Source organism: Trichosurus vulpecula, chromosome 3 (genome assembly GCF_011100635.1).
Source record: "Trichosurus vulpecula isolate mTriVul1 chromosome 3, mTriVul1.pri, whole genome shotgun sequence".
NCBI classification, from domain to species: domain Eukaryota; kingdom Metazoa; phylum Chordata; class Mammalia; order Diprotodontia; family Phalangeridae; genus Trichosurus; species Trichosurus vulpecula.
Window position 1 is genome coordinate 401,174,214 of NC_050575.1, and position 27,648 is coordinate 401,201,861.

At 48.1% G+C, this 27,648-nt stretch overlaps 1 protein-coding gene across 1 annotated transcript; it reads right to left on the bottom strand.

The window, feature by feature from the left end:
- Positions 1–2,475: 2,475 nt before the first annotated feature.
- On the bottom strand, positions 2,476–27,648 carry CKAP2L (cytoskeleton associated protein 2 like). The gene is made up of 9 exons (XM_036750088.1): positions 27,591–27,648; positions 26,164–26,230; positions 23,772–23,823; positions 18,072–19,324; positions 11,919–12,126; positions 6,701–6,856; positions 3,985–4,048; positions 3,464–3,647; positions 2,476–2,704 (listed from the first exon to the last, which is right to left on the bottom strand). Exons 1-9 carry the CDS (start codon positions 27,622–27,624, stop codon positions 2,476–2,478), a joined length of 2,247 nt encoding a protein of 748 aa, XP_036605983.1. The 5' UTR covers positions 27,625–27,648.

A 27,648-nucleotide genomic window follows, 5' to 3' on the forward strand; every position in this document is an offset into this window, starting at 1 on the left:
TTCCAAGTCAGAGGAAGCGAGTTCAAATCCTGGCTCTCCGTGTGACCTCAGCTACTTAAGTCACTTTGCCTCAGTTTCCTCATTAAGGAACCTCATCAGAATTCCAAAATCTTTCCCAGCTCAAAATCAAGGATCCTAGATGTTCTGAACATATCTCTGTTTTAAAATGAAGGCGCTCAGTGAGATGATTTATTCAAGAATAGTAGAGATGGAAGAAACTTGAGAGACTGTGGCAGCCAGCCCTGCTCACTCCACAGAGAAATTGAGACCCATCTCTTCACAGACTCTGGGTGTCTAGAGTCCTTGTCTCCAGCTCCCAGTTCCAGATGCATCTCTTTACAAACTCTGGGGGTCTAGAATCTTGGTCTCCAGCTCTCAGTTCCAGATATGTCTTTACAAACTCTAGGGGCCTAGAGCCCTCGTCTCCAGCTCCCAGTTCCAGATGCATCTCTTTACAGACTCTAGGGGACTAGAGCCCTCGTCTCCAGCTCCCAGTTCCAGATGCATCTCTTTACAGACTCTAGGGGACTAGAGCCCTTGTCTCCAGCTCCCAGTTCCAGACGCGTCTCTTTACAGACTCTGGGGGTCTAGAACCCTGGTCTCCAGCTCCCAGTTCCAGACTCATCTCTTTACAAACTCTAGGGGCCTAGAGCCCTCGTCTCCAGCTCCCAGTTCCAGACATGTCTCTTCACAGACTCTGGGGGTCTAGAACCCTGGTCTCCAGCTCCCAGTTCCAGACGCATCTCTTTACAAACTCTAGGGGCCTAGAGCCTTGGTCTCCAGCTCTCAGTTCCATGCCTTTTGCACTAAAGGACATGATTGCTAATTAGGGTCTACACCATGCTAATAGTTTTATGATTGCCAGGCCTCTGCAGCGCCCATTCCTGCACCACGCACACAAGGAGAAGGAGCTGTGCTTCCATTCAGAGGCAGGCTCTCCTCAATGCAGGGTGCCGTCCCTCCACGCCCTCTCCTCCAGGGCACCTCTCATCTGTCTTCCCATAAATGGTGCCCTTGTGGTTCAGAGGCCGTCCTCTTGTTCTTCTGACATCCTGGTGTCCTGATGGAGTCTTTCCCACCTGCTCTCCTCACTCTCAGGGCCTTTGTTCCTGGCCACACGTGTTCTTGGTGATGTTTGTCTTTATGTCACCTCTTGGGCACATGCTGTACCATGTGCTGTTCCACTGCCCTTTGCATTATTGGTAATTTTTGTTCTTCCAAGACGGTGGTGGCAGAGTGTAAGGTCCTCGAGGGCAAGACCTGTTTGGTTTTTGCCTTTGTATCCCTGGCATCTGGCATGGTGCTTGGCACATAGTAGGTGCTCGTTGGAGTCCATGATTCACAGCCATGTAGCACTGCCAAGAGAACATGGACTTCTGCCATGGCTAGCAGTTGGGGATCGTGGAAAACATTGCGATCATGGCATGCCAGGAGGATCTGGGTTTGAATCCTGGGCTTCACCCCTTACTGCGTCAGTTTGATGTCAGCCTGTTGTCTCATGTGTAAAACGGGCACAATAATTTTTGAGCTCTGCCCCTCCTGGAGCTGCTGTGAGGATTTAAAGTGCAGGTTAAGCTTAAAGCGCTCTGTCAGTGGGCACTGACGTTGTCATCAGCAAGAACACAGATAAAATACGTACTGACTTGAAGGTCTGTAGTATTAATTGGGACTTTCTTACCATTTCAGAATGCTAAATTAAGTCTCTTTGATTGAGCCTCACTAGGTGCAAAGCCCCAGGCCCAAACCCCTATCTACTAGGTGCTAAGCCTATGTGGGCGTGAAGCCCTCGGGGGCCCTAAGGGGAGTATGCCCCTAAGTTCTGGTCATTCAGATGACGTTTGACGATGTCTAAAGACTGTCTAAAAAGAGAGAACAGAGCTGTTTGCTTGAGGCTCTCACTCTTGGAGGAGTGTTGGCCTGGGACTCTGGGCAGCCGCTCTAAGAGCCTCCCGGCTCATCAACCCAGATGTTGATGGTTTCTCGGTAACTATAAATTGTGATTTGGTCTGTTTATATTGTGTATGTTTGTAATTTGTTTGTACTTGCTCTGAAGTTCAGGCTGCTGGCTTTTTCTCCTGAACTAAGTGAGTTTATATGCATCCATTGGATTAAAGTAAGATTGCTAACCCCTTAATGTTACTTTCCTTAGTAAAGCAGATCAAAAGAACCTGTGCTGGCAGCATTCTTGTTGTTGGGCTTGTGTTGGTCTTTCACCCCCACAACAGCTGCTAGCCGAATTTTGCAACAAGGTCATATATTTTCCAATACTGTCTCATAAATCATTAATAAGTCTAAGCTTGCGGTATATAACGTGCACAGGTTATACTACTCAATGAATCCAATCCCCTTGGACTGAGCTTCCAGGCTGGGAGGCTGTGCCTGGCACATCCTGCCAGGGCCACTTGGCCTGAGCCAGGGGAGGGCTCCCACCAGGGCTTTCTGGAGCATCAAGCCCCTTTCCAGGAGAGCCAGGAGCTATGACACCCCAAAGATCTGGAGCTCGGTTTCCTCTGGCAGAGCCTCATTCTTACAGTAGATGAAGCAGTCCGCCTCTGTCACCCTCGGCAGCTGGTTGAGGGAGGCCACCACCATGCTGTGCTCCTGAAGCGTGTCAGGGTAGTTTGGCCTTGCATGCTCGATCCTCAGGGAGCGCCGCACAGGAGTGACGAGCTTCACGTCTTGTATCTTAGGCATTCCAGGGGTTCTGTAGGGGAGGGAAGACAGGGATCCCCTTCTGCTTGAGTCTGCTACAATGATGGGGGTGGGGGTTAGAGGGAGGGGCGGCCCTTGCTGTGGAGATTGGAAACCCCTCACCTGTTCATGGCACATCTTGAATTTTAGGCTAGCTAGCTGCCCCCACCTCCCAGGGTGTCCTGTAAGTGGATATGGATGGGCCTCCTCAGGAATACCTGGGGGGTTATGAGACTGTGTTCTAACAACAGGGGGCTTCTGTATTATGCCTTGCCCCCTCGCCTCTGCTGCTGTGAGTAAATGAGAATGAACAGTAATGGGCAAATACCACACCTAAGAGATAGAAAAAGGCCCAGCTGCTTGTCCCAGACAGTGAGAACGGGACACTTCTGGTTCATTTTTCATTTGGATTTTCTCTTCGTAGATCATAAGCAGGACTAGGCAAGATCAATAGGAAAGGGGCTGGCATGTACTGACATTTTAGAAACTAGTGGCACTCTTCACCTTCTTCCCTAAAAAGGACAATGACATTGTCAGAACATGTGGTCACAGACTAACCCTAACCCTAAATGCACTCTCCGTGTCTCTTGTAACTGGCCTCCTTCAGAGAAGATCTTCTTGATTCTAGCAGCAAGAACAGGATCAGGCTTCTTGGCCAACACCAGAGAAATCATAACAACCACTATGATCATGGCATTTGGGGGAAGAAGAATAGGGCAGGAGCAGGACTGAGGACCTCCCTGGCACAGGGCACACTTGGGGATGTCCTTACCTAGGCAAGGGGGTGACCTGCAACTTGATACAGGACAGTAAATGATTGTCTTTACACTTCTTGGCTGTTGAGGGAGTGGCTCCACTTTGGACTCTCTCTCTTGGAGGGAGAAAATCAAATCCTCGGGACGTCTCTTCTGTTGCCGTCTCCTTCACAGATGTAGAAGTAGTTTCCCTGGTAATTCCTAGGTGCACAAGGCCAAGAAAAAAGGCAGAGTTCAAGAATGGCCTAAGTATTTGAGCACAAAAACCCAAAAACCAAAAGGCAGTGAACACATGCAGTTATGTGTGGAGTAGAGATACCGAGACAGGGAATGAATTCGTGGTAGTGACTCTCTAGGTAAATGCAGCCTAAATCCATAGTGGAAAACCACTGCCTTTCTCAACCTATCCTCTGAAACTCAGTTTCTCTTAACCTCTAAGTGAGGGGTTCTTAACCTGGCGTCCGTGAAAAAAAATTCCCATGGCCACGAGGCCTCACTGGCGCCTCACAGGAAGGGGGACAAGGTCATACGTCATTACCTTCTGTCGCTCTCTTGGTGCTTTTCAGTATACTGAGGACGACATCCCTCAATTCCTGTATTGGCTGTGGGAAGGAAGCACACACACATACACACACAATGTCAGACAGGATTCTAGTGGAACAGAGAGATGGAGACCTTTCAAAGTCAGAGAATCCTGAAAATCAAATGTCCTCTGCAGCAAATAAATGTGTGCTCACATACATGCACACACGTGCACTCACACACACAGACACACACAAGTATTTCACTTTTATTCTCGTCAAGCTGTAGCTAAAAAGCTATAAGCTATATAACTTAATAAAAAATCCAATGTCCCTGCTGCACGGGAGAAATGAAGGAATAAAGGGACCACGAGAAGGACTCAGGTATTTCTCACTTTTAGGGAGGGAGATGCGTTCCTGAAGAGTGGACTTTCGGTAAATTGCTTTGTTTTCCCTCAGACGTGCATTCTCAAATTGGAGCAATGTTTCCCCAGGAGCACCACTGCCTCCCTGCCCCCTCTCTGGGAATCTAATCAGTCCTGACTCTGAAAAAAAATGTCATAGAAGTGAAGATGATAGGCAGCTAGGGACCAGGGCTCACAGACTCCAGAGTAGGAAGGTGCCCCTGCAGCCATCTTGCCCCGGACCTGGAAGGGCCCACGGAGGCCCTCAGCCATAATTCAAGGTATGTCTACGATGTCACGGGACTGAGGACCTCACATGCCATAGAGGAACAGAATGAGGCCTGCCCAAGCTTCAGAGGTACTTCACACAGGTACTCAGCTCCTCTGACTCCAGAGTCAGCCCCTCATTCTGGTGATGAGGAAGTGGGCCCACAGGGGTTACCTGACCTGTCACATAACCCATCCTTATTTGATGCCGATTTTTTAGACAGTGTGACATTATTTCTGTGGGAAAGTGCATAGCTGGGCTTTGGACCCAGGGCCTCAGACTCCAAACCTATCCTGCTTTCCATTGTACCAAATCTCAATAGTCATTCAGAATGGCAGAATTGTGCTCCAGGTACACAGTGTGCATGGAAGGAGTGGGCACATTAACTACCCAATGGGTCCAGGGGTCCGGCCTACACACCTTCCTCCCATCCCAGAGCCAAAGACACAACTCTTTCTTAACTTTGACACAAAACTTTGATCTCAAAGCATTAATGTTAGTCCTTAGGACTAGATGCATGTACCAGGGATCTTGTGCCAATCTTTACAAGCAGTCAACAGCCTTTTTTTCTATCTCTACATAAAAATGCCCTTTTAGGATTCCAAAATTTCAGCTGTTTCTCCTGATGGGGTCATTTCATGCCGCCGATCTTAACTGTTCCTTTAGTTATAGTGGTCCGTGTGTTTACATCCTCCCCTCAAGTCCTCTGAGGTTGGGGTGGGTGACCATGGGCTCACCTAGGCCAGTCCTGCACACCAGCTCTGGACAGCTGACCACAGGGGAAAGATTTTGGGCCCGGGCTTAGCAATGTATAGTGCACTATGGATCAAGGGGCAGCCTAGCCAGGCTTGGAGAATTTTATCCCTGGGTGATGGAATTTTTTGTCAGACACAACAGTAAAGACTATGCATTAAGAGGGGCAGGAATTTCTATCTGAATTAGCAGAAGAAATACCCAGACTAAAGAAGTTAGAGATCCCTGAAGCATTCCTGAGGAAGCCATTCTACTTTCTTGTATTGGTCAGCCTTTTAGAAAATGTGCTATTTTTATGTGCTGCTGTTACAAAGGACCTTTCTACATATTATGGTAGAAAGAGCACAGGTTTTGGAGTCAGAACGACCCGAGTTCAAATCCCACCTATGGTATGAAATACATGACCCTAGGCAAGTCACATAACCTCTGTTTGCTTCAGTTTCCTTATCTGCAAAATGAAAGGTTGGAATACATGGCCTCTGAGGTCCCTTCTAGCTATGGGGCCATGAGATTTTGGGGCACTCCTGTTGTGTGGGGCATATCCTCACTTCCTCAGGGACAGATTCCATTTTGCTCATGTGAATAATATTAAAAAAAACACCTCACTTTTTCAACAAGATTGTGAAAATCTTGGATATCCCTCTGTATAGTCAGTACATACTTTGACATATCATAGCATTGGCCTGGAGGAGGACCTGAGTTCATACCCAGCCTCAGACACTTGATACTTACTAGCTGTTTGACCTTGGGCAAGTAACTTAATCCTTGCAATAAGCAAAACAAACAAAAAACAACAACGAAAATACAAATCTGAGTCTGACTCTACACAAATGCTGTATTGAGGCACAAACATGTTTAACAAACTCTATGCCACACTGTGAGATACAAGAAGTCACTAAAACCCCTCAAAAATTGGAAAGTACCTTGGTGATCACTCAGATGAACTCTTTTATTTGAGGGGTGACTCCCAGCCGAAGGGAGTTGCTGAGCAGAAGTGGGAAGCCAATTTCCCTGGCACCCAGTTTCCATTACATCCAGTCACTTTTAGAGCCCAAGTACCCAGGGAACAAGCATTTACTAAGCACCTACAATGTTCGAAGCACCTAGTGCTTTATAAAGATCATCTCACTGGGGCCTTACAGCAGCCCTGCAAGGTGGTCACCCTTCTCTGAATGGGCTACAGGAAAGGTACAAAGACCTTTCTTAGATAGCAGGAAGAAGGCTGGTTTTGAGAATGGGCTCAGATGAATTCTGTTGGTCACAATGAAAGGTGCCTGAAGAGAGAGCCACATCAGAGAGAATGCTCACCTCAGCCCCACAGCGAACAGCGGCTTCATAGAGCCCTATCACCTCCGAGCTGTCTTTACTCGCCAGCAGCTTGGCCTTGCAGATCCAGAATGTGGCAAACTTTTCCGCCTCAGGAAAACCAGAGAGTACAGCCAGTATCTCATCAGAGTGCACGCCCTAGGGGAACAAAGACCCCACACATTTTAAGCAACTGCGATGGTATCACAGAAGCAGGTAGGTTTACTCAGGCACGACCTGTATGGGTTTTTTTTTTTAAAACACTGATTACATTTTATTCATTCCTTTTGTTTTGTTTGTTCCTGGAGATGTATACAAGTCTGTTTTCAAAATACCCTCCCCCCCACCCTTCTCCCACTCCCTTTTATTGAGGAGGAGGAGGATATGACATGGTTCTCCAAGCTCTTGCTAATCGCTGCTTCCTTTTCTAGTTGTCCATTAACTACCCTTTAATATTATGTTCCAGAATTTTGCCAAGGATTGAAGTCATTGGCCTATAGTTTAGACTCCATCCTCCCCTCTCACCTTGTGCCCCTTACCACAAGAACAAGATTTTCGTCCTTTTCTAGTTGACTGGCAGCTCTCCCATTACCCATAACAAAAACGTAACCCATCCTTATTTTTGTTGATACCCTAAAGATTTTTTTGATACCCTTTGTTTTCATATCACTTGATATCACCATAATTTCTGAATACATTATTCCCTAGACAGCAAACCAGTTCTTGTAATGAAGAATAAAAAAGTAGAGAGAAGGTAAAGTCAGTTGAGTACAACTAGCCAACACCAAGGAAGCAGGAGGGTGTGCTATGCCCCACCCCCACCATCCCTCACTTCTTTTTTTTTTTTTTGGAGGGGGGAAGGCAGGGCAATTGGGGTTAAGTGACTTGCCCAGAGTCACACAGCTAGTAAGTGAGTGTGTCAAGTGTCTGAGGCCGGATTTGAACTCAGGTCCTCCTGACCTCAGGGCTGGTGCTCTATTCACTGGCCACCTAGCTGCCCCCATCCCTCACTTCTGCAGGGAAGTCATCACCACAGCTGATGACAGCTCAGCAATCCTACCCACCAGTTCACTTGGTACCCCAGGAAGGCTGTCAGCTGGGCTTTCTACTGTCTCCTTATTCATCTTGGATGTGACTAACTGTTCATTAGCTATCTGGGTTCTGTCTTTTCTATTCCAAAGGGCTTTTCCCTTGGCAGAAAAACCAGAAGCAAAACACAAATGGAGGAGTATGGCTTTCTCTCTGGTTGTTGTTCACAGGGAACAACAGCCCCCTTTCTACTTTGGCCCTCCTTTCCTCCCATAAGCTGAGCTAAGAATAGGGATCTTGTTTTTGCTGCCAGCACTTCTGACACTCTTCATCCAGAGTGGGGCCATGCCTCCACAGTCACCATTACCTGCCCTGGGCACCATGTAATGTACATGCCTTTAAAAACAATCTCAGCTGGTCATAGGCTGCCTGAGCATCTGTGTCAGTCTCTTTGGGCTCCTCCTCATAACTGCTTCCTTTGAGTCTCCAGAGCTTCTTATCCCTCCTTGGTTGACTGAGTAGAATTTTTGTCCTTGGGATCTTACTGAATCATCTTCTGAATCCTTCGAAGTCTGATCTCCCCAAATCTCAGGTGCTTGTCAGACAATTCCCAGAGGCTTTCTTCTTCCTCATCACAGATCTTAAGATGGAGTAGTTATTTCAAACCAATAATCATGGATGACAAGCTAGGTTGTTACCAACCAGGGTGGAATCATGGAACAGTAAGGAACAGGGGGCTACTTGAGTTGGAGTTAAAGGACGGGCAAAGTGGGGGAGAGATGGAATTCGAGGCAGGTAGGTGGTGAAGTGGATAGCGTGCTGGGCCTAGAATCAGAAAGACCTGAATTCAAATCAGGCCTCAGATACTGACCAATGGCATGACCTTGGACAAACAGCTCAAGCTCTATTTGCCTGAGTTTCTCAAGTGTTAAGGGGGATGATATTAGCACCCACCTCCCACGGTTGTCATGAAGATCAAAGGAGACACTTTGTAAAAGCACTTGGCTCAGTGTAGCACATAGTAGGTGCTTAATAAATGCTTTTTCCTTCTTTCCTTCTGGCTCAGAGGTGTGAAAATTCAGGTGTGTGTGTGTGTGTGTGTGGAGCCCCTTTTTGACTCTAGCAGGCTGAAGTATAGAATGTGTTGGAGCAAGAGCCCAGAGCCAGACTGTGGGTGACTAGTACAGGGCAGTCACTGAGGGATTCCTGAGCCAAGGAGTAGCATGACCAAACTCTAGATAAGAGAAAAATTTTGTGTCAAGGTCTGATTAGAGGAAAGAAAACCTGTTCAAAAGGCTACCACAATATTTTGGGTGGGCAGCAGCAAGGGCCTATACCAGGGCAATGCTGAGGGGCATGGGCCACTGAGGTGGAATCACTGGACTTGGTGGTGGGATACAAGGGTGAAAGGGAGATGTTTTATGAGCAGTCCTGCCTAGAAAGGGCGCTGAAGTCCACTCCAACAAAGGAGGATTCAGTCAATGTTAAAAATGTGGTGATGGAACCACCAGGGGACAACTTTAAACAAAAATTCCTGGCGTTGCTGCTGGTCTCACCATAGTATGGCCCATCAGCCACGGTCACCACCCAAAGGACAAACTACGGGGTTCACAGTCCCAGAATCACAGGATGGTAGATGTGTAGAGGTGGGAGGGACACTGAGTCCAACCCCCTCATTTTACAAGTGAGGAAACAGGCCCAGAGAGATGAAGCCACCTCCCCAGGGTCACACAGTCTAGTTGCTCAGTTTGGGGTGAACTCCTCCTTTAGAGTAAGTCAGAGGCTTGGTGGCCTTGATAACAGGTGTGTTCAGAAAGGGTGGGATTCAACATCAGCTTGGAAAGAGACAGCCCAAGGGTCTGGGCCTGGCCCTGCCTTACTTATGATTTTATTAATAACTTAAAGGCATAGATAGGAGGCTTATCAAGTTTGCAGCTGGATGCAGCTGTGAGGGAGAATTAACAAGCTGGACAACAGAACCCAGACTCAAAAAAATCATGATGGCTGGGCGAAGAAACTGGGCTGAACCTAATAGCATGAAATTTAATAGAAGTATGTGGGAAGTCTCATATCTGGGTCCCACAAATCAGTTTTCAAAGTACCAGATGAAGGAGACATGGCCAGACAGCGCTTAATCTGAATGACTCTGCCAGGCACTGTGCTAAGTGTTAGGGACACAGACACAGAGGATGAGATGGCCCCTGCCCTCCAAGAGCTTATGTTCAAATAGGCAAAGACTGAGGGTCATCGAGGTGCCAGTGAGAGGCTGGGGGGCCACAGGAAATCGACTGACACATCATTTCTGGAAACGCCAGTACTGAGTCAATGACTATCCTCAGTGTCAGAGGGAGAAGGAGGGGTGGGATCCCCAAGTGCTGGTACAACCCAAAGATGGCCATGAGCAGCACAGTGGGGCTGGGGCTGGCTCAAGACAGAAGGAACTCTCAGAGATGAAAAATACCTTGGGGATTAACAGCAGACCCGGCAGACAAAAAAGGAAATTAATCTTAAGTTGCGTTTAAAGAGGCCTCCCAGCAGGGTTGTGGAGCCAGCTCAGACTGGCCCGAGAGAGTGGATTGTGTAATTTTTAGTAGGAGCATTTGCACCTTGGAAATTGGCAAATTTCAGGGCTTGATATGTTGTGTTGTTGACTGTCTAGATGTAAGAAAGTGATGATGAAAACGCTAATAAAGGAGATTAAAACAATGTGTCCCATGCACACTTCTTCCCTCTGGGAAGCTGATTGTTAAACATTGGGCAGAATGCAACTGCACAGCAGGCCCCTGAGCCGGGGGCTGGTGGTATTGCCATCCTTATTCTGCTCTGACCATGTTTGGAGCCTCATGGTAGGCAAGGATTCATTGTCTGGAGAGGCTCCAGAGGAGGGCAGCCAGCACAGAGAAGGGTTTAGTCTGGACTTGACTTAAAGGGACAGAGGAGCTGTCTCAAGTGCTGAAAGAGGGACGTGGCTCTGTTCTGCTCAGTCTCAGAGGACAGAATCCAGAAGGAAGGGGTGGAAGATGCAAAAGAGAGGCAAATTGAGGCTGCGGTCAGGAGAAACTCCCTAAGGATCAGGGCTATTAAAAGTGGAACAGCTGTGGCAGGAGGGAGTGGGGTTCTCTCCCTGGAGGTCATCCAGCCAAGGATCCCATCCTCAGCACCCCAACCAAGGCTGGATCACAGCAGTCAGGTGTACCAAGGATGGGATCCTTGCTCACTGTGGGGTGGACTAGAGGGCTTTAGAGGACACACCCAGGGCTGATCACATCCCACCTAAGTACAAGGTCTACTTAATTATCTGGGAGAGGCAGCTGAGAGTGCATGCTGGGTAATACCCTGTAATTAGAGCACCCAGGTTAGCACACATCTGGTCCCTTCTCCATCTTGCTCTCTGGTTTAGCCAGCATCCTGGACCTTGCAAAGAGCAGAGTCCTTTCTGGCTTTGCTCCCATGATCCCCTCTGTGTGAGTCACTTCCTGGCCTCTCCCTGGAGAACTCTGAGCCTGAAGCTCTAACTGGCTTAGTGCCCACAGACAGAAACACCTCATTTCCCCCTAAGCCAAGCTCTTCCAGGGGCAGCCCCTGTTCTCCAGTGAACTAATGCCCTGTCAGACCCTTCCCTTTTCCACTGTTTGCTCCACCAGAGCCATCTCCAGGAGCTCCAGCTCTGATAGTTTCTGGCTTATTAAATTAAGATTCCCCCCAAACCGAACATCCTTCTTGTCTATAGTTATAGAAGGTGCAAGTGTAATTCCCACGTCACTGAGGAAAACGCTATTCCATAGAAACACCCAATAAATACATATAGAGTTCTGGATTAGGTGCTACCAACAGCTCCATCAAATGTGAACGAGGGAATGGTTCTGGCCAGTCAGTGTGGCCTCCACAGGCAGCTACACCCTATCTGCAGCCTTCCCAGGCTGCTCTGCTCAACCAGGAACACTCACTATAAAGCAGGGCATTCTGGTTTCCCTAGAAGCTGCAGGTTAGAGATGGTCACCCCCCAGCTCCTTCTCCACTTTGTCTCTGAGACTTGTGCAGGCCTCCACCTAGCCTCCAGGCCAGCCCCTCCCAGGTCTGCCACCCTCAGGCTAGCCCCGCCCCAGGCCAGCCCCCCCAGGCCAAACCACCCCCCAGCCCCTCCCAGGCCAGTCCCACCCAGGCTAGCCTCCCCCAAGTGGCTTCTGCTTACCTCTTCCACAAGCTTCAGGCACTCTGCCAGGCTGCTCTTGATTTTGTTGGACAGGTCCAGCTCCTCGGTCTTTGCTTCCTCTTCCTCTTTTATGCTGTTCCAGAAGGAAAGGTTGAATTTCTGCATGTTTTTCTTTTGTGCTAGAAACTTCATAGGAGGGCGTTTATAGGTCTTCCTTTTGGATGCCAGCCATTCTTCCAGTTGTATCCTGTTGTGGGATTTAAAGCAGAAGGCTAAAGGGGGGCTCTGGGAAGGGGGAGGGAAAAGGGATACAGGGGAAACTGAGGCAGATGAGGAAACCAGGAGAGATTAATGGAAATCTAGCCACCTTCCCTTTCCCTCCTGCCATTCCCCAGGCCTAAGTCTTTACAGGCAGATGCAGGGACATGGTGGAAGCAGCATTTGGTGACAGCTTCAATCCAGTGCTCTCCAGTGATGATGACTGGCAGGTGGGCTCATGCTCTCCGCATACAAGTGCTCAGCACCACACAGATGCCAGGGCTAGTACAACAAACCACCCATAATAATTTCTCAGATTCTATTTTGTTCCCCTTCCTCTGCAGTGCCCCAGCCTCCACCCTACCTCAGGGCCAAGCCTGCAAGACTGCCCCTTGAACCTGGGTTCAAGAGTGGGTCAAGTTCTTTGTGCCCAGCCCTGCCCTCCCTGCCCCAGGGAGCCTCAGACACCCAATCACTCAGAGCCTCCTAATTGGCCTCTTCTGGCCACACCCTCCTTCCTCTTCTTCCTCCTGTGCTCGAGGCAGCCCAGTGGCCTTGTATTTGTAATTGTCTTTGCATTGGCTTCGACTCCTGCTTCCAAGTCCAGTCAGTTCTCTCCTTGGAGGCCTCTACTCTGTCCCTGCCTTTCTAGTCTTACTGCCTTGGGCCTCCATCCCGGCAGGTCTCACCCCTCCAGTCCCAATGTCCTCCAATAGTAACAACAGCCACCATTTCTCTAGGTTTGCAAAGCACTTTACAAATGTCTCATTTGATCCTCACAGCTACCCTGGCTATGGTTATCCCCGTTTTACAGATAAGGAAACTCAGGCAAACAGAGGTTAAGTGACTTGTCCAGGATCATACAGCAGGGCAGTATCTGCAGCTGACCCCCAATATCGCTCTCTTTCCACTGGGCCACTTGGCTGGCTGCCTCTAACCCAGCCTTCAAATGAGTGCTGGCCTCATCTTCCTCCCATACAGATCTGACCATGCCACTGCTGTCACCAGCCCTTCCCCTGGGGCCCTATTTACTGCCCAGTAAAGTCCGAGCTCTCTAGCCTAGCATTCCAGGCTCTACAAGCTGCCCTGTCTCTGCCAAGCAGCCTGCCCCCACACTTGCTTACATCACAGAGGCCATGGGCGTTTGAGCTGAGAACGGCATGCTCCCTGTCCTCCAACTATGTCATACTTCCCTGCCTGTGCCTTTGCTCACTCCATCCCCTCTGCCCCCAATGTCACCCGTCAGAATCTCCCCCATTCTTTGGACTCCGTTGAAGCACTGTACCATCAGGATAGACAGATGGGGCAGGCTCACCGCCCTTCCTTTTCCCACGCCTGGAGCGCTCCCCTTTACCTCCACTCCTAGCTTCCCTGAAGACTCAGCTCAAATCCCACCCCCTGGAGGATGCCTTTCCTGGTCTCCCCAATGTTGGTGCCTTCCCACTGTGGGGACCTTCTCTATTCTCTATTCAGTTCCTTGTACCGAAATCGTTGGCGCCACAGGAATAGAGCACTGGGCCTGGAGTCAGGAAGACCTATCTTCCTGAGTTCAAATCCAGCCTCAGACACTTACTAGCTGTGTGACCTTGGGCAAGTCACTTAGCCTGGTTGCCTCAGTTTTCTTATCTGTAAGATGAGCTAGAGAAGGAAATGGCAAACCACTCCAGGATCTTTGCCAAGAAAACCCCAAACGGAGTCACAGAGAGTCAGACATGACTGAAAATGACTAAATGACAATTTTCCATGTTATTGCCCCCATCAGAATGTTAGGTCCCTGAAGGCAGGGGCTGTTCCTTGCTTTCTTTGTATCCTCAGCACGAGTACAGTGCCCGACACCTGGCAGGTGCTGGATTAATGCTTACAGACTGACTGACTCTCTCTCCCACCTGGGGAGGTAGTAAGTGCTTAATTAAGGAAACCAGAGCAGGCTGCTAGTGTATTCTCGGGACCTGGGTTTGATTTCTGAGGGTGACAGAAATCAGTTGTGAGGTTAGAAGCAGGGAGCATGGTGGGCATGGCCAGGCAGTGGAGCAGGGCCCCGTGCTGCGCTCATGAACCCCTGATTATCAGCCTGTTCCGTGCCTGCAGCAGCAGCCGTCAGGGGAATCCGGGCGTGTGCTCACGAGGTGCTGTGTGTATTTCTGGCCTGTCTGCCTCCAGGTCTGCTGGCACCTGGGGGGAGGGGCACAGTTAGCAGATGTCCCACCTCTGAGACCACAATCTCCGCACTAATCCCTCCTGTCAACTACCATTACTGTGATTGCCTGCAGGCCCTCCCTCCCAACCCGGCTTTGGAGTGCAGAGTATCTGTGTCCCACTTAGCACTTCCTCTCAGCCGGTGCTCCCATTTAGCAGCGGCTCCTCATAACTGCTCCCTCCTGTCCCCTCCCTTGCTACCAGATTTCCCTCTTTTTCTTTCCTCTCAAATCTCCTACGCCTGGGTGCAGGGGTGGGAAACCTGCAGCCTCGAGGCCATATGTAGCCCTCTAGGTCCTCAAGTGCGGCCCTTTGACTCCAAACCTGGACTCAGTCCAAAGGCTGCACCCAAGGACCTTGAAGGCCACAGATTCCTCACTCCTGCCCCAGGCTCACTCCAGCTTTTCATGCTGACAACTAATACTCATTGTACAAATAGGGTAAGACTACTGGAACCCTTCAGAGCCCTGCCCTCAGTGCCTGAGCTACATTTAACTTTGCTATCACTGAGACCACCGTTGTTTGATGTTTCTACTCAATGTTAATGTAGCCAATGTATATCTTACGTAACTTAAATGCAGAAAACAGTACACGTGAGAGCAACATAAAACCTTTCTGACATCAAATGAATATATGTATATGCGTATACACACACGTAGAGGTGTCAGTCTAAAACACTTGGGGCTTTGGGCCTCTCTTGGACCTAATTAGTTCACATAGCTCTTCTGGAAATCTCCCTCACTCACTTTAAATCTTCTTCCCTGCTATGCTCTTCCATATCTCAAGCTTGTATCCCTTGGATAGGTCAGCAGGTTCTCTTACATTAGCTAATACCTAGTTCTTACCTGCCTATGACAGCAGAGGTGGGAACCAATAAGATATGCCTTATCAAGAAGCTGCCCATCCCTATAAAACGCTTGACACTAGGCTGCCTTGTGGAGGTGATGGGAAAGCTGGATGGCCTACATGTTAGCCAGGAAATGACAGGTTGGCAGGGCCAGACATGACAAATCCCAGGACAGCCTCTCTGAAGGAACATTGCTAACTTCTTTTCAACTGCTCTTGAGGTTTGAAGACCACTGCTTCCAATGTCCTAGTGACTAGAACAAGGGTTAAAATGGGGGTCACCTAACCTAACCCTCTGGTGACTGAGATCTGGTTGTATCTGCCTCTCGTTGCTCCTGGCCCTCCCACTTGTAAGAATTGAAATGTGCCATAATAAAGGCCCACTGTTTTATGCATTACTGGCCTACTTTATTCTTTTATGAAACTCCCCCCAAGTTCCTTAACTACTGATATAAATCTCACTGTGTTGTAGCCTACCAGGGATTAAAACCAAAATGGCATTAGAACCATATATTTTATAAAGTAATATAGGTCTTCAGAAAGTTAAAATGCAAGAATTGAAAAAAAAAAAAAGGTTTGTCAATCCCTGTTGCAACCCCAAGCCCGCCCCTCCCTGACAGCTCTTTTCCAGGGATTACATTAGACTCTGGACAGCCAATCTTTGTAGTACGAAATGTCAGGAAAGTAAACCACTGGCAGGCTTTAGGAATAGGAAGGGAAGATGGAAAGAGGCTGGGGAGAGAAAGGTAGAGAAGAAACCAAAAAGGCAAAAGTATGTGATGGAGAATGGTATGTGATCATCAGCCATGGTTTCAGGCCAGGTGGCACAGTGGATAGACTGTTAAGACAGTCAGGAAGAGCACAGTTCAAATCCTGCCTTGGATACTTGCTAGCTGGGTGGCCTTAGGCAAATCACTGACCCTCTCTCAAGCTTTGGTTTCCTCGAATGACAATAGGACCTACCTCCTAGGTACAGTTGTGAGAATGATAGATATAAAGGGCTTTGTATGTGTCACAGCACCATGTAAAAGGAGGCTATCATATTGACTGGGGGCAAAGGTGCCCAACTGCCCTACCTGCCTTAAGAGCAGAGAACAGACGACCACCTAAGAGGGCCCTTGGTGCTACAGGCTTGTTATGGTAGCAGCTTGCTGGATTGAACTACTTTGTGTATTTTTGTATTAACTTACATTAACACCATAATTATTTGTACACGTTCTTCTTGTCTCTCCCATTAGGATGGAAGCTCCTGGAGAGTAGGGCTGTCTTTTGCCTTTCTTTATGCCCCCAGCATTTAGCACAAGCCCTGGCACACGGTAGATACTTAATGCTTATTGATTGACTGATTCTTGTTCAAATGGATGCCAACAGTGAACCTCAATTTACTCCATAGCATTGGAAGTCTCTGAGTGTAGTCAATCCTGGACTCGTAATTAGAACTCGCGTCCTGAACAGTTGGCGCATCAAGCCAACACAATTAACATATGAAGTACTCAGGCATTAATATTCTCGCTGGGCTATGAGCCTGATTTCTTTTTGGGACAAGACTTTTAGAGACCTGGTATTTTGGATCAGCCACAGAAACGACAAATTTGTTGCTGAAAAGAGCCAATTTGGTAAACATTTATTAAGCCCCTACTATGTGCTAGATGCTGGAGATAAAGAGACAGGTCCAACACAGCCTCTGCTTTCAAGGAATTTATAATTCAATATGCATACTACTGGGAAAGTGCGAAGTGCAAAGGAGAATCCCAGGCAGAATGTCAGAGAAACATTGGAGAGCTATGGGGGGTCAGGGCAGGCGCCTGCATTGGACCCTGAGGGGTGAGAGGGCTTTCCTGAGAACACAGGAGTTAGAATGCAAAGGGGCCTTTCTGAAATCAGCAGATCTAAGCTTCACCTTACAGATAAGGAAACTAAGGCAGGCAGAAAAGAATGATAAAGATGCTAATGATAGCTGGCATTTCTGCAGCGTCTGCAAAGCACTTTACGGATGTCTACCCATCTGACTGTCAGCTGGGCTCCGTCAGGTAGGTGCTATTATTACCCACATTTTCCAGACAAAGAAACTGAGGTCTGGGGAGGGGGGGAGGGTCCTGCACTGTATCCACTGTACTGGGATTTGAGAACAAGCGATTGGTTGAGACGTGGGCTTGGAGTCAGAATTAACCTCCTGACTTCAAACCCAGAGCTCTTCCCGTACACAACGACCACTTCCTAGAGAGTTAGTAGAGGGTGAGGGGAGTCTATTATGGGCATGGGAGAAGAAGGCAAAGACATGGAGAGAGGAGAGTGCAGGACACGGGGAACAGTGTGTAGGAAGGGGAGCAGGACAAGAAAGGTTGGAGAAGTACAGTTGGGGTAGAATGTGGAAAGGCCTTGAATGCCAGGATCAGAAGTTCATCCTTCATTTGGCGGGCAATAGGGAGTCACGGAAGGCTTTTGAGGGACACTGTCAGGGTAATTAGCACAATTACTTAGGCAGTGGTGGGATGGACAGACCAACCTAGCACGGACTGGAGGCAGGAGTCTACTTGAAGCCACTCACTCAGTACTTCTGATAGACTGCTGAAACAGATTTTGCTTCCATGAATAACAATAATAACTGACACACAGGCAGAAGTCCCCACTCACTCGTTTAGCCAACCACATCTTTGTGTGCAAATTGATCTCATGAAAATCTAGTCAACTTTAATTTTTAAGAGAAAAAAATCAATGTTAATATTTATACTTACTATCTAAGTCAGTTCTCCCCACCTCCTGAATTAATTTCTGATCAATGATAGGTAAGATAAATATGGCTCTACTGTCACACGGATTATCACGTATATGGATATATGTATGCTAGTCCCCATTTTAAGAGGCCACGTTTTCAGAAGCCAAGCCCAATACCTTCGATCCTCCTTGCCCTTCTTCCGTTGGGTATTCGGCTTGACATGGGGACCGGATGCTTCCAGCATAGCTGGCTTTTGCATTTCTCCTTCACTGACACAGGGCTGAGCCTTGGGGTTCAAACTTCTCCCAGAATAATTCCAGGGCACAGTCCTTTTGATCGTGGAGTCCAGAGTCTGTGGCTCTTTTTTCAAGTTACAATTACTCTCATTTTTTGTAGGCCCACATGCGTGGACTTTCAAGGTGCCACCCACCAAGTGAGGCTGTCTGGTCACGTTTCTCGATGGTGGTGCCATTACAGATAGCTTACTTTTGGCACAAGGCTGCACTGGCTTTAGATCTTGCTTACTGTGATCACATCTACTGAACTTTCCCACCTGTGGCAGGGCTGGATTTGTCCTCGGGAGTCTTCTTTCTATAGTCTGTTTAACGACGCCATTTCCTTGTAACTTTGTTCCATGGCAGCCTTCTTTTTCATCTTTGTGGACCTTTCCATCCTCTTTCTTGGTTACTAGTTTCTTTGATTCTTGAGTCCTAGCAAGGCTCTGAACCAAATGAGAAGGAACCGTTCTTGGACGTTTGTCTCTGGGTCTTTCACAACCTTCCTCCTTAGGGAGCTGCTGCTGGGAATTTCCTGTGGGAACCCAGACTTGAATCTTGTGAACAAATGGTTTATTAACTTGGTCTTTCGGAGGGACGCTGTCCTTGGCACCTTTGTCTGCAGCTTGCTTTGGAGCCAGACCTCTTTTGCTGGGATTGTCAGAATTTCCCTTTGATTTAGCTGTGTTACAGAATGCAGATTCTGGTTTCCTCTTTAGTTCTACAGTAGTTGGGAAAGGCCAGTTCTCTTTGTCTGTCTCCTTTGGAAAGTCATCTAAGAGCTGGTTTTCAGCATGAAGCTCAGGCACAGAGTCCATCCATCCGGCAATTCTGTGATTTGTCGCCTTCTGTTCTGTGGTCTTCCTCATACACTGGGTCTCACTTGAGGTCAGAGGCTTTCTAGAGAGCTTATGCACAGTAGAAGATGCCGTTTTCTGGAGATGTTGGATGTGGGTATTCCCTGAGAGTTTGGAGTCTGGCTTGGAGGATAGGGGGCCTGTAATTGGTCCTTTCCCCATAATTTTTGGTGCTGCTGATTTTGGCCTTTGGGTTCCATTGACATTAGAAGATCCTGTCTGGAGCACATTATTAGTGGGCCTCCCAGCAGCACGTGACTGGGTCCATCTCACCGTGTCATTTTTGGGTCCAGTAGTCTGAAAGATAAAAGCACAATAGCACCAATGGCTTTATTAAGACAATCTATTCAAAGACGAGCCAAAAAAAACCACCCAGCTAAATGTCTAACAACTTATTTTAGCTTGGAGAAAATGAGGATATTCTCATCTACAGTCAAGTCATAGAACACAAGCACCTACCTTCAGCTTAACTGGGACTGAGCAAGGATGGCAGAAAACATGCCGTGACATCTGTGCTGCTTTGTGTGGACCCTACAGGCAGGAAGCCGCCTGTCTCTGTATGTGTGGGGGGAGCTGCTGGAGGATGTGGGCAATGCTGATGGAAGGTACGCTCCGGGGGCAGAGCACACACCTGACAATCCATACCAATCTGCACAGGATTCCCCACCTCTCTTTTCAGCTCTGACCCTGCTTCTTCTTGGACCTTTTCAAACCAATCACGGGGCTCCCCAAGGGCAGAAATGATTTCACTTTTGTCTTTGAATCTCCACTTCTGAGCACAGTTCCTGACACGTGCCTACAATTGAGCCCACCATCTTGTGCCCAGGCTGCTTTGTGGCTTCTCTCTCTCTCTCTCTCTCTACGATGGCCTCCCTAGGGCTTAATGTCTCAGTACCACCTTTGACCTCTCTGTCCTTGGGCACAGGCCCATCCATCACCAAGCTGTCTCCTTTGCAATGTTTCTTGCGGCTCCTTCTCTTCCCACAGTCACCACCTCCGTCCTCATCACATCACTACCGGATCATTGCGATGGCTTCTGTACTGGCCTTTCTACCATAATTTGGTTTTTCCACCTCCCATCCCTTCTCTTCTCCCTCAACCTTCCTCTCCATCGTCTAGGGAATAAAGTATAAATTCTTTAGCAAGGCATTCAGTCTCTCCCTAGTCCGGCCCCCAGAGTTTCCAGTCTTGTTTCCCATCATTCACCGACGTGAATGAGCTACTTATGGCTGCCCAGATTCCACGTTCTTCTGCCTTTGTGCTGTGGCTATAACACCAATAACACCACCCATGACAATAGCCAGCACTCGTATAGCCCTTTACAAACATCTCCTTTAATCCTGGGAGGTATTATTATGCCTATTTTACAGATGAGAACTGAGGTAGAGGGTAAGGGACTTGCCCAGGGACACACAGCCAGTGTCTGAGGCCAGATATGAAATCCGATCTTCCTGACTTCAAGTCCAGGGTTCTACCCACTGCACCACAGTGCCCGACACACTACCTGTTTCAATTGTACCTTCTTTTCAAGATCAAGATCTAGTCTCTGTCATTTTCTCTGAACTGCCCTTCTCTGTACCACTCAGTTGGCATTTATACTTTTCTTCCCTTTATTATCATTCTCTTTTTATGTCTGTCTATCTGTCTGTCACACTTCTCTTCCTGTATCACAAACTCCTTGGGGGAGGGAACATAACTTGGAATTTGTGTATTCTCTTCAATAAGCTACCTCATCTACACTCTCATTACATAGAACAAATTCATTCAGAAGGTCTCTATTAGTGTTTAGTGACTTGGAGATCCTAACAAGGGCCCTTATCTTCCTGTAGTCCTTGGCACAAAGCAAAGCTATTTAACTTTTATTAGCACTTGATGTTAGCGTCAGGTATATTTATGGGAAATTTATTTCTGTCACGAATATTCTCCAGGTTGCTGAAGGTTTTGTATCAATGACCTATAGGTCATTTACTCCAAAACTGCAGGAATTTGTGATCAGAACTCCTCTATAGCCGAGCGGATGGTCTCAAAGAGGCGCCACGGCTGAAGACAACAACATGGCAAGAAGCTCTGGTGCTGGTCCGCTTGGTTCAAGCTTATGGCCTGTCACTGGGCCTGTCTGACTTTAATAACAAAGGGAGTGTATGGGGGCAGCTAGGTGGCACAGTGAGTAGAGCACCGGCCCTGGAGTCAGGAGGATCTGAGTTCAAATCTGACCTCAGACACTTGACACATGTACTAGCTGTGTGACCTTGGGCAAGTCACTTAATCCCAGTTGCCCTGCCTTACCCTCTCCAAAAAACCAAAAAAAACAAACCAAAACCAAAACCCCAAAACCAAAGGGAGTGCCATGACACTCTCAAGAGTTAAGCAAATGATTTCTTGGTCCACATAAAAAGTTCTAAAGTGGATATTTGAAACCCCCCTGCAGCCTCACGCCCATATAAAAATTTATAAAATACGGAAACCATGTAGGGTCAACGACAGAGGCAAAGTTGACTTCGTAGATGTCCCTGGGATTGGGAGGTCAGACTCTCGCCTGGGCTTTGGCTCTGGATGGGTGCACGCTACTCATGGGATGTAGGATAGGAAAAAGGGGAGTGGGGAGCACTGTATGGTAAGATATACTCATGTGAGGAAATCCAGAAACTAGAGGGGTGGAGTGAAAATTTGGGAGTAGGGCAGAGGAACACAGCCCATTAAGAAGGTATATTCTTGTTGGGAAGTCTAGGAACTAGAGTAGAGAAACCTGGAATTTGGGTGAAAAATCGATGGAAGCACAAACAGAAGCCATCTTGTCATTGGCTTATACTGCAGATCACCTGGACAGAAGGAGGAATCCAGCTCCTAGGCCTGGCACAGAGGCATGATCTCATGGTGATAGGGCCTGGACATTTGCAGCAGAAAGTGGAGTAGCAAATGACCTGACTTGCCTTCACACCATTTTCATCCTTCAAAACTAAGACAGGAAACTTCTGTTCTGGATTTGATTCTCATGAAAAGGGTTTCTGGGGTGGAAATGATGGGAGGCTTTGGGTTAAGTGGCCTCCCCCTCCTAGAATCTGTGCCTTCTTGATTGCTTAGCTCAGGTGCCAACGACTAGACAAGGTTTAGCTGGACTGCCCAAAGCTAGTGCTGGCCCTGACCCTGGAAACCGTTACATTTGCTATGTGTGCACATGTCCCCTGTGGTTGCCATCATCTCACAGTTTCCCAGCTACACCCACCCTGGGTGAAGGTACCTTCCTTGAGGGCAGGGACTATTTCATTTTTGTCTCTTTCCTCAGTATATAGCACAGTGCCTAGCACATAGTAGGTCCTTACTGAATGTTCATTGAAAGAATAAAAAAAGCCAGGCATAGATTTTGGGACAGCAGATTTGAAAGGACTTAGAGCAGAGATTTTTACCTTGGGTTCTGTGAACTTAAACAAGTTTTTTTTTTTTAAGTAACTATTTCAACATAATTGACTTCCTTTGAAATCTTTCTCATTTAAATTTATTTTTTAATTTTACTATTTTATTTTTTCCCAATTACATGTAAAAAGAATTTTTAACCTTTGTCTTTTACAATTTTGAATTCCAAATTCTCTCCAATTCCACACCTGCCATCATTAAAAAGGTAAGCAATTTGCTAAAGGTGATGTATGCTTTCATCTGCACTCAGATTCCATCAGTCCTATTTCTTGAGGTGGATAGCATTTATCATCATTGGCTCTTTAGAATTATCTTGAATCTTTGTATTGCTGGGAATAGCTAAGTCACTTACAAATGATTGTTGTACAATATTATGTATTTTATTTTAAGCATTTAATGTTACTTTGTATTATGTATTTTATTACATATTATATTTTAAGCAATTAAAACCATGACTGCTGCCAAAGGGGTCTACAGCACTGAAAAGGCCAAGACAAGGTTTAGACAAAGAAAGGTAGGATCCAGTAGATGGAAGAAGTCAGCCCAGGATGTATGGGACACTCTTAAGAATGAAAGTCTGAAGGCAATTCTGATGCAGAGGAAAGACAGCAATTGTCTAAAGAGAGCCAGGCAGAGGGAACTCTCACACTCCAGCTTTAAAAAAAATGCATCCAGGAGCTGGAAGCAAGACTGGGCGATGGATGAAGAATGTAAAATCATGGCACGGTTCCAATAGCCATGTCAGTGATTCCAGAGGTTAGATCGAGCCAGGGTTGGTGAGGAAAGCCGAAGACAAGAGAGGCGACTGCCAGGTCCAGTGAGAGAAGGAAGGGAGGTGGTGACCCTGCTGGGGGCAACCCCATCAGACCACACCTGGATTAGGGATGGGGATCGGAGGGCTGCCCCACCTAAAGATGAATGCTGCTGAGCGGGAGAGGGTCCAGTGGAGGCCAGCCAGGCTGGTGAAGAGCCATGATCTCCTGCTCCATGAGGCTCAGGTGAAGGACCAGCTTTATGGTTAGCTGGGAGAGGTGGGGAGACGGCAGCTGCCTATCACACTGAAAGGTCTGTCTTGGGAAAAGTGAGTCAACTTGTTTGTCTGGACTGTAGAAGGCAGAACCACGAGCCATGTTGGGGAGGTGCAAAGGGTGTCAAGGCTGTTAGAGCTATGCTGTCCCAAGGAGGGTGGGGCAACCCTGGAGGTATAGGCCTCTCCCCACTTGAGATCCGCAAGTGAAGGATGGGTGAACACTGGGGGGGGGGGGGTGTCCTTTCCAGGTAGTGGCTGGGGGGCCCTTCCAATTCTGAAATACTGCAATTAACTTCTACTTACAGATGTAGACGTCGGTGGCTTCGGACACTGTTTCTGTTCTTTGAGATAAGGCCTACGGAAGAGGAAAAAAATAAAATCAATCTCGAGGTTACAAAGGAAGGAAGTAAAATGCGATCTTCCTGTTCAGATGTGGAAATCTCCTATAAATCATGTCTGACATCTTCATTCCTAAAGGCCATTCCATCCTATTAACAAGAGTAATACCGCACATTCATAACGTGAGTGCTGGCTTGCAAAGGGCTTTTCAGAGGTCATCGTTTGAATGTCACAACCACCCTAGGAGACAGGTGACGAAGTTTACAGATGGAGAAACCGAGGCAAACAGAAGTGGAGTGACTAGCCCAGGATCACCAGCTAGTAAGTGTCTGAGGCTGGATTTGAGCTCGGCTCTTCCTGCCACGTCTGCCCAGCTGTCCACCACAGTCCCCAAGCGCCTCTTCAAACAGAATAGAAGATCCTGTCATTTCTTGGCGGATTCTCTGCATGCATGGTGTTGTCTGAGATACCGAAATTAAGCCAAACCATCTGATCCATGGTCATCTAGCACTTTCACTTTGGACATTTGGACAGGGTCATTTGGAAACTGACATATGGGTGTAACAACCATGAGGAATGAAACACTGAGGGTAAGAATGCTGGATTGGCAGTCTGAAGTCCTGGGTTCAAATCCCGCCTTGGCCTGTGTGATGCTGGACACATCGTTTAGATTTTCTAGGCCTGTTTGCTCATCTTTGATATGGGGGGTTAGATCATATGACTGCTAAGGCCTCTCCCGGCTGTCTGGGATCTCATGACCACTATTGGCAAAATGTAGTGTTTGGTCAAACACACCAATGACTGGTAGCCGTTGCTCACAATCCATCTCCTTCCTCTTGCTAGTCAGTCCAGGTGACCCCTCCCCCAATGCAGCTGGAGGAGCTCTGAAGGTTACCAAGGACCTCTCTGGTACCAGTGGACCATCCACTGGTTTTTCTCCGTCTTCATCCTTCCTCACCTTTGCAGCACCAGACATGGCTGAGCACCACTTTTTCCTAGATACTCTCTCCTTTCTGGGTCTTTGGGGCCCTGCTCTTTCTCCTGGTTCTCCTGCCTCTCTGGCTCTTGTCCTCAGTGTTCTTTGTGGGCTCATCATATACAGTATGCCTCCTTCTCCAAGCCATCCTCCCCACAGCTGCCAAGGGGACATTCCTAAAGCACAGACCTGACCTTGTCATCGATCCCCTGTGTGGGGAGGTCCAGGGGCTCTCTCTTGTGTTTGTTTGGCTTTTAAAGCCTTTCCCCATCCAGCTCCAGGCTGCTCATTCCTTCCCTCAAGCACCCTTTAGGGTCCTGTTGAACCTTCCTGGCTCCTCACCTGCCTCCAGGCCTTTGCACTGGCAGCCCTCCCACCTGGAATGCACTCCCTGCCCCCTCCCACCCCCCAATCCCTACCAGGACTCTAGTCTTGCTCGGGGCACTTGCTAGGGTCTCCCTGACCCCTGAAATTATTTTTGTATATATTTCCCATTGACTTTTCAGTGGATGGGTTGTTTCCTCCCAATAGAAGGATGTTCTGTATCCCTAATACCTAGCACAAAGCCAGGTGCTCAAAAGGATAATGAAGGACTGGAGATCAGGGCTGAATATGCAGTTTGGGGAGTCATCTGCATACACATGATCTAGGTGACCTTGATGAGGCCTCCAAGGGAGAGCACAGAGAACAGAGAAGGAGGGACCAGGAAGGAGCACTCACGAGCATGCATGCTAAGCTAGCAGGACATGGATGATAGAAGGGAGGCTGGGAAGGAATGGCCAGAGGGGTAGGAGGAAGGTCAGGAGGGCAATGGCCCAAGCCCCTAGAGGCCAGAGGGTCTGGGAAGAGGCAAAGGTCACTAAAACCAAAAGCTTCAGAGAGTTCAAGAAGGGAAAAACTGAGGAATTAGAGGCAAAGGGTCTCTGGTAACCCTGGAAGGCGCAGCTTCAGCCAAGGGGCGGAGGCATGGAGGGGAGGTCATTTGGGGAAAGGAAGGAGGTCAATGAAAGGCAGCCAAACCTGTCCCAGCTTTGCTGAGGCCTGGCAGCCACATGTGACCTCCCTTTCAAATAGAGAGAAAGGGATGAATGAAATGCCTTTGCGGCTGTAGGGGTAATACCCAATTGAAGAAGAATCTTTATCTTGAAACTACTGGAATGTTTAGGCCTTGACAATGGGCCCAAAATAGGCAAGAGCAAACAACCAGAAGAGAGGAAAGCAGGTCTGCCTTTCTTCAGGTGGGGCTGGGCTGAGTCACTGTGGCAAACAAGCCAGTGTTTGGTGTTGTAGACATCAAAAAGAAGGTTCAGAGGTGGGAATTTTAGGCAGCGAGCGAGCCAGCGATCAATAGTGCTTGCACACACGCACACTCTCACTCACTTGGTATCTGGGCATTTTAGCTTCCCTTTGGCTGCTAAATACTCCTGGAGCTTTTTTCGCCGCTCCTCTGAAAGATCAAAAAAAAAAAAAAAAGAAAGAAAGAAAGAAAAAAAAGATGTTAATTTTTAATTTCTCACAGTCTTTTTCAATTCATATAACTGTCACATTTCTGGACTCAAACATCATAATGCACTGTCCTTTATATACAGTAGAAAGAGTGTGGATTTGTAATGAGAGGCCCCAAGTTCAAATCCTGACTGTTATTTATCATTAGTGGAACTGTGGGCAAGTCAAAATCTTTCCACCTCAGTTTCTCCAGCTGTACAATGAGGGGGTAGGGTAGAAGAGGGGCAGTAGCAGATAGAATGCATGACCTGGATGACCTGAATTAGAATCCCACCATACAGTAGCTATATTATTACCCTGATCAAGTTGAGTAACCTCCATTTTCCTCAGTTTCCTCAACTGTAAAATGGAGATCATAACACCAACCTCCCAGGGTTGTTGGGAGGGTCACTGCTTAGCACAGCGCCTGGCACATAGTAAGCGCTATGTATTGTGATTGTTGTCGTGGTGAGGATCATAATGTGTGTAAAATGCTTTGCAAACCTTAAAGGCTATGTAAAGGTCAGCTACAGTAACAGCATCATAATTATTACAGCCTGGTCAATGACTGTTACAATGTATCACACTGATGTGATGGTAACGGCGATAGAAAGATATTAACAAGCGACTATGATGACGCAATGACATGGTAATTAAGGACATTATTATTATTGTTGCTGTCACAGTTGAACTGTAAGGCCCCTCTGGGCTTTAAATGCCACACCTGTGCCGCGCCCATCTTCTGAAGGGCAGGTGAGTTTAGAATCGCGGTTTCTTTCCCTCCAGCTGTGCTGATGGCCGGGGGCGGGGGAGGGGGATGGGGGGGTAAGGGTGCTGGGAAGGAGGGGGAGTCACTGATCGGTCCCTAGCCCCGGCTTGGGGCTCCGGGTGACCCTGAGCGGGTACTGGCCAGGGGAACAGATCCCAGGGTGAGGTCAGCCAAGTCAATCACGTCCTGCCTCGATTTCCCGCATTTTCAGTAAGTGGCCTTGGGGGAGAGGGCGTAGCCCTGTGGATTTCGTGTTGAATTACTGGGTTGAGTGGGGGGACACAAGCAGATCTGCCAAGACCCCATGGGGCAGAGTGGGAGGAGCGCAGGATTTGGGGTTAGAGGACCTGGCTTTTGAAACCGGCTTTTGACAGTTCCCTCCCCCCCCACCCCGGCCTTGGGGAAGCCACGCTTAAGCGCCCTGAACCTGTTTCCCCACTTGTAAATGAGGTCGGGTGGCCCTTCTCGGTCCCGGGGAGGAGGGGGTGGGGTCACGCCTTCCTCTCCTTCCCCTCCCGGGCTCGGCTCGCCTGACCAGCGGGCTGACACTCACCTACGGCCGCGGCATGAGCCGCGGACCCCAACATGACTCCCGCAGCAACCTCGGCTCC

Bases quoted from the DNA above. Each gene is read 5' to 3' on its own strand.
- CKAP2L (XM_036750088.1), bottom strand. From the start codon at position 27,624: ATGTTGGGGTCCGCGGCTCATGCCGCGGCCGTAG. The intron at 26,231-27,590 runs GTGAGTGTCAGC...TTGATCTTTCAG, and splicing joins GGCTCATGCCGCGGCCGTAG to AGGAGCGGCGAAAAAAGCTC. The intron at 3,648-3,984 runs GTAATGACGTAT...TTGTGCACCTAG, and splicing joins CACCAAGAGAGCGACAGAAG to GAATTACCAGGGAAACTACT.